We start from the raw sequence: 3,003 nt of genomic DNA on the forward strand, positions 1-3,003 counted from the left end.
GTACATATTCTGTGTTATACATCATAATCATTCCAGTCTTTTTTTTTTACTGTTTTAATCTTTATAAAACTGTTATTTATATATTTTTGTGATTTCTGCTGTCCTATTGGTCTGGTCTCTCTTGAAAATCTGAGAATGTGATATTCATAATAAAAGGATTTAAGTTTACTGCCAAAAAATGATTGCACTTCATAACAGAAATGTGCTAACTGGCTTGAAATAGATTGAAACTGTTATGAGATTGCTTCAGGGAGCAGACATGACACCGTCTTTTAGGTTTCGCCATCACTTTGTATCATGCCATTGACTGAGGTGAGCAGATGAAAGAAGAAGAAGAGCAAAAACGTCAGTGTGTATTTGTGCTATGTTTTACAAAATAGCAAAATACATGAATAAAAGTAAAACATAAATTTCCTTCCATACACCAAAAAACAAATCGCACTTCCGAACAGAGCCAAAAGGGGGCAGCATGTAACAGACGTTTTAAAGAGACTTGATGCGACTCAAACTAACCTGGACCTGACAAATCCTAAACGCCGCTGTCCTCTATGAGACTCTTAATTATAGGTTAATCCATCAATTTAAACATACATTGCAAACAAATTCAAAAGTTGAGGAACAGGTTTTTTAAACTTAAGAAATTCCAGAAAAAAAAAAAAAAACAAGTCACGGGACAATAAATAATATGCGGATTTGTTTCTTTCCATTCAGTTGACATTTTATAACAGAACAATGTATTTATATCTTCACTTTACATTCATATATTCCTCCAGGAATATAGTTTCCAGGAATGCTTTTCACTCTTCTTTAATGCAAAAATGAAGCTGTAGTTTATACTAACAGACGACTCTTACCGAGTTTTATAGAGCTCTGTTATTAAATGTTGCATAATTGTTGAGTATAACTTAGATATCTATAGATGTTTGCGCTTATTTATAATCACTCGTGTTTTAGCACAAGAAACCAAGAAACCACGAGAAAAGAAGAACAGTTTACACTAACAGGAACTGTATCTTTTCACTTGGTTCAGTCCCCCCCTACAGTCATGCTGAAATGGTTTGTCCTTGCATATAAACGGTGAATCTCGTGCTGTCACAGCAGATTGTACTCAGCACTACAATGACATAAAACGGGAATGCTGCGATGGACAGGAGCACTTCAGAGGATGGACAGATGAAGTACGGTGTCTTTGCGTTTAGTTCACGTAGAGTAGCTCACACATGAGCTGACAGGCAGTAGAACGCTTCTAGGATTTAGTAGTAATTAAAAAAAAGTTGTTCTCCTTTCTCTCTCAGTGCTGCTGTTGACTGGAAACAGCAGTAAGATGCTGCCTTGGAAGAAGAATAAGTTCGACCTGATTGAGGAAGACAAGCAGTCCAAGCAGAAGGGCTATGCGGTGAGTCTCAACTACTCGGCGCTCACCTCCTTCGCCAAGTCCTGCCCCGAGAGCGCACTCAACAGGGTGGGAAGCATGTTCAAGTCAAAGAGGAAAAAGCTGAAGATCACCAGCGAAGATCCCACTTACACGGTGCTTTACCTGGGGAACGCTACCACAATCCAGTCCAAAGGAGACGGCTGCACGGACGTAGCGGTGAGCAAGATCTGGGGCAAAAGCGAGATGGGCAAGAACGGCACTAAGATGAGGCTGACCATCAGCTCCCAGGGCATCCGCATGGTGCATGTGGATGACAAGGCCAGGAGACCGGGACACTTGTACTTGTTGCACCGGATAACCTACTGCGTCGCGGACCCGCGGCTACCCAAGATTTTCGCTTGGATTTACAGGCACGAGATGAAGCACAAGGCCGTAATGCTGCGCTGCCACGCAGTGCTGGTGTCCAAGCCGGAGAAGGCAAAAGCCATGGCGCTGCTGCTGTACCAGACCTCGGCAACAGCCCTGGCTGAGTTTAAAAGACTAAAGCGGAGGGACGATGCCAGGCACCAGCAGCAGCAGCTCATAGGGGAACAAACCATCCCCTTGGTGCCTCTCAGGAAGCTGCTGAACGGACAGTGCTACTACAAACCCCCGGTGGAGCGCAGCCGGAGTGCACCAAAATTGGGCTCTATCACGGAGGACTTGGTGGGGGAGGAAGAGGAGGAGAAAGCAATGTACTTTGAGTGTGAGGACATTCTGGACAAGGACAATGATTGTGTTGCCAATGGCAAACAAGAGTTGACTCAAATTATTAATGACTTGGGAGAGATGAGCATAGGAAACGACGTGCAGACGCTGAAAGCTGACCTCAGAGTCACCAGACTCCTCTCTGGTGAGAGCACAGGGAGCGAATCCTCCATAGAAAGCAACCAGGAGCCGCCACCACTAATCAATGGCTTTGATGAAGTAAAGGTGCAAGAAACTGCCTAAAAAACTTTGCACATTTCTGGGCACCTGTAGCGCACCGTTCTGTTGAGCCACGATGTCTCCTTGAGAAACAGTTACAAAGTGCTTGTTTGACATGTGCCACTGAGACTAATAATTGAGAAGACATAAACGTAATTTGGGGGCAAAACAGACAGACAGTTAGGCTACTGAACTAAGTTAAAAGATTGTGTAAACAAAGAAAAAAAAGGCATACCCATTTGAGAGACAACTTTAATTTTAAATTCCCAGCGCGCCTCAGGGCGCACGGCACTAATTCTATCTCTTTTGTTTAATAAGAGGATTTGCTGTAGCATCGAGCTTGTTTATTTTTCCTCACTTGAAAATGTCATGTTTCTTGTGTAACATGCTCCAATCATCAAGATCCAGAAGCTCCCAAACATTCCTTAAAAAGCATTTACAAAAGCAGATTTGTTTTCCATCAGGCTTCCTTTACAATCCCCATCAGGGCGCCTGCTCGTCACCTTTTTATTTCTGCACTGTTGCGACTTCATTGAAGTATTATTTTGACTACCATGTACATACGTTTGCTGGTATGTTGTCTGAAACATAAGTGTCTTATCTTTGCTGTGCAAAAGAAAAAAATACCTTTTATGTATTAAAATGTAAAGTAAGATGTTTTA

The 3,003-nt window shown here is 42.4% G+C and overlaps 1 protein-coding gene across 1 annotated transcript; it reads left to right on the plus strand.

Moving 5' to 3' along the window:
* The first annotated feature begins 1,103 nt into the window (after nt 1–1,103).
* fam43a (family with sequence similarity 43 member A) lies at nt 1,104–2,799 on the plus strand. The gene is made up of 2 exons (XM_005734899.1): nt 1,104–1,178; nt 1,296–2,799. Coding segments are annotated over exons 1-2 (1,071 nt in total). The 5' UTR covers nt 1,104–1,177; the 3' UTR covers nt 2,366–2,799.
* The last annotated feature ends 204 nt before the right edge of the window (nt 2,800–3,003 follow it).

The sequence above is a fragment of the Pundamilia nyererei genome, unplaced genomic scaffold (assembly GCF_000239375.1).
Source record: "Pundamilia nyererei isolate P.nyererei 1_Seehausen unplaced genomic scaffold, PunNye1.0 scaffold00061, whole genome shotgun sequence".
NCBI lineage: Eukaryota > Metazoa > Chordata > Actinopteri > Cichliformes > Cichlidae > Pundamilia > Pundamilia nyererei.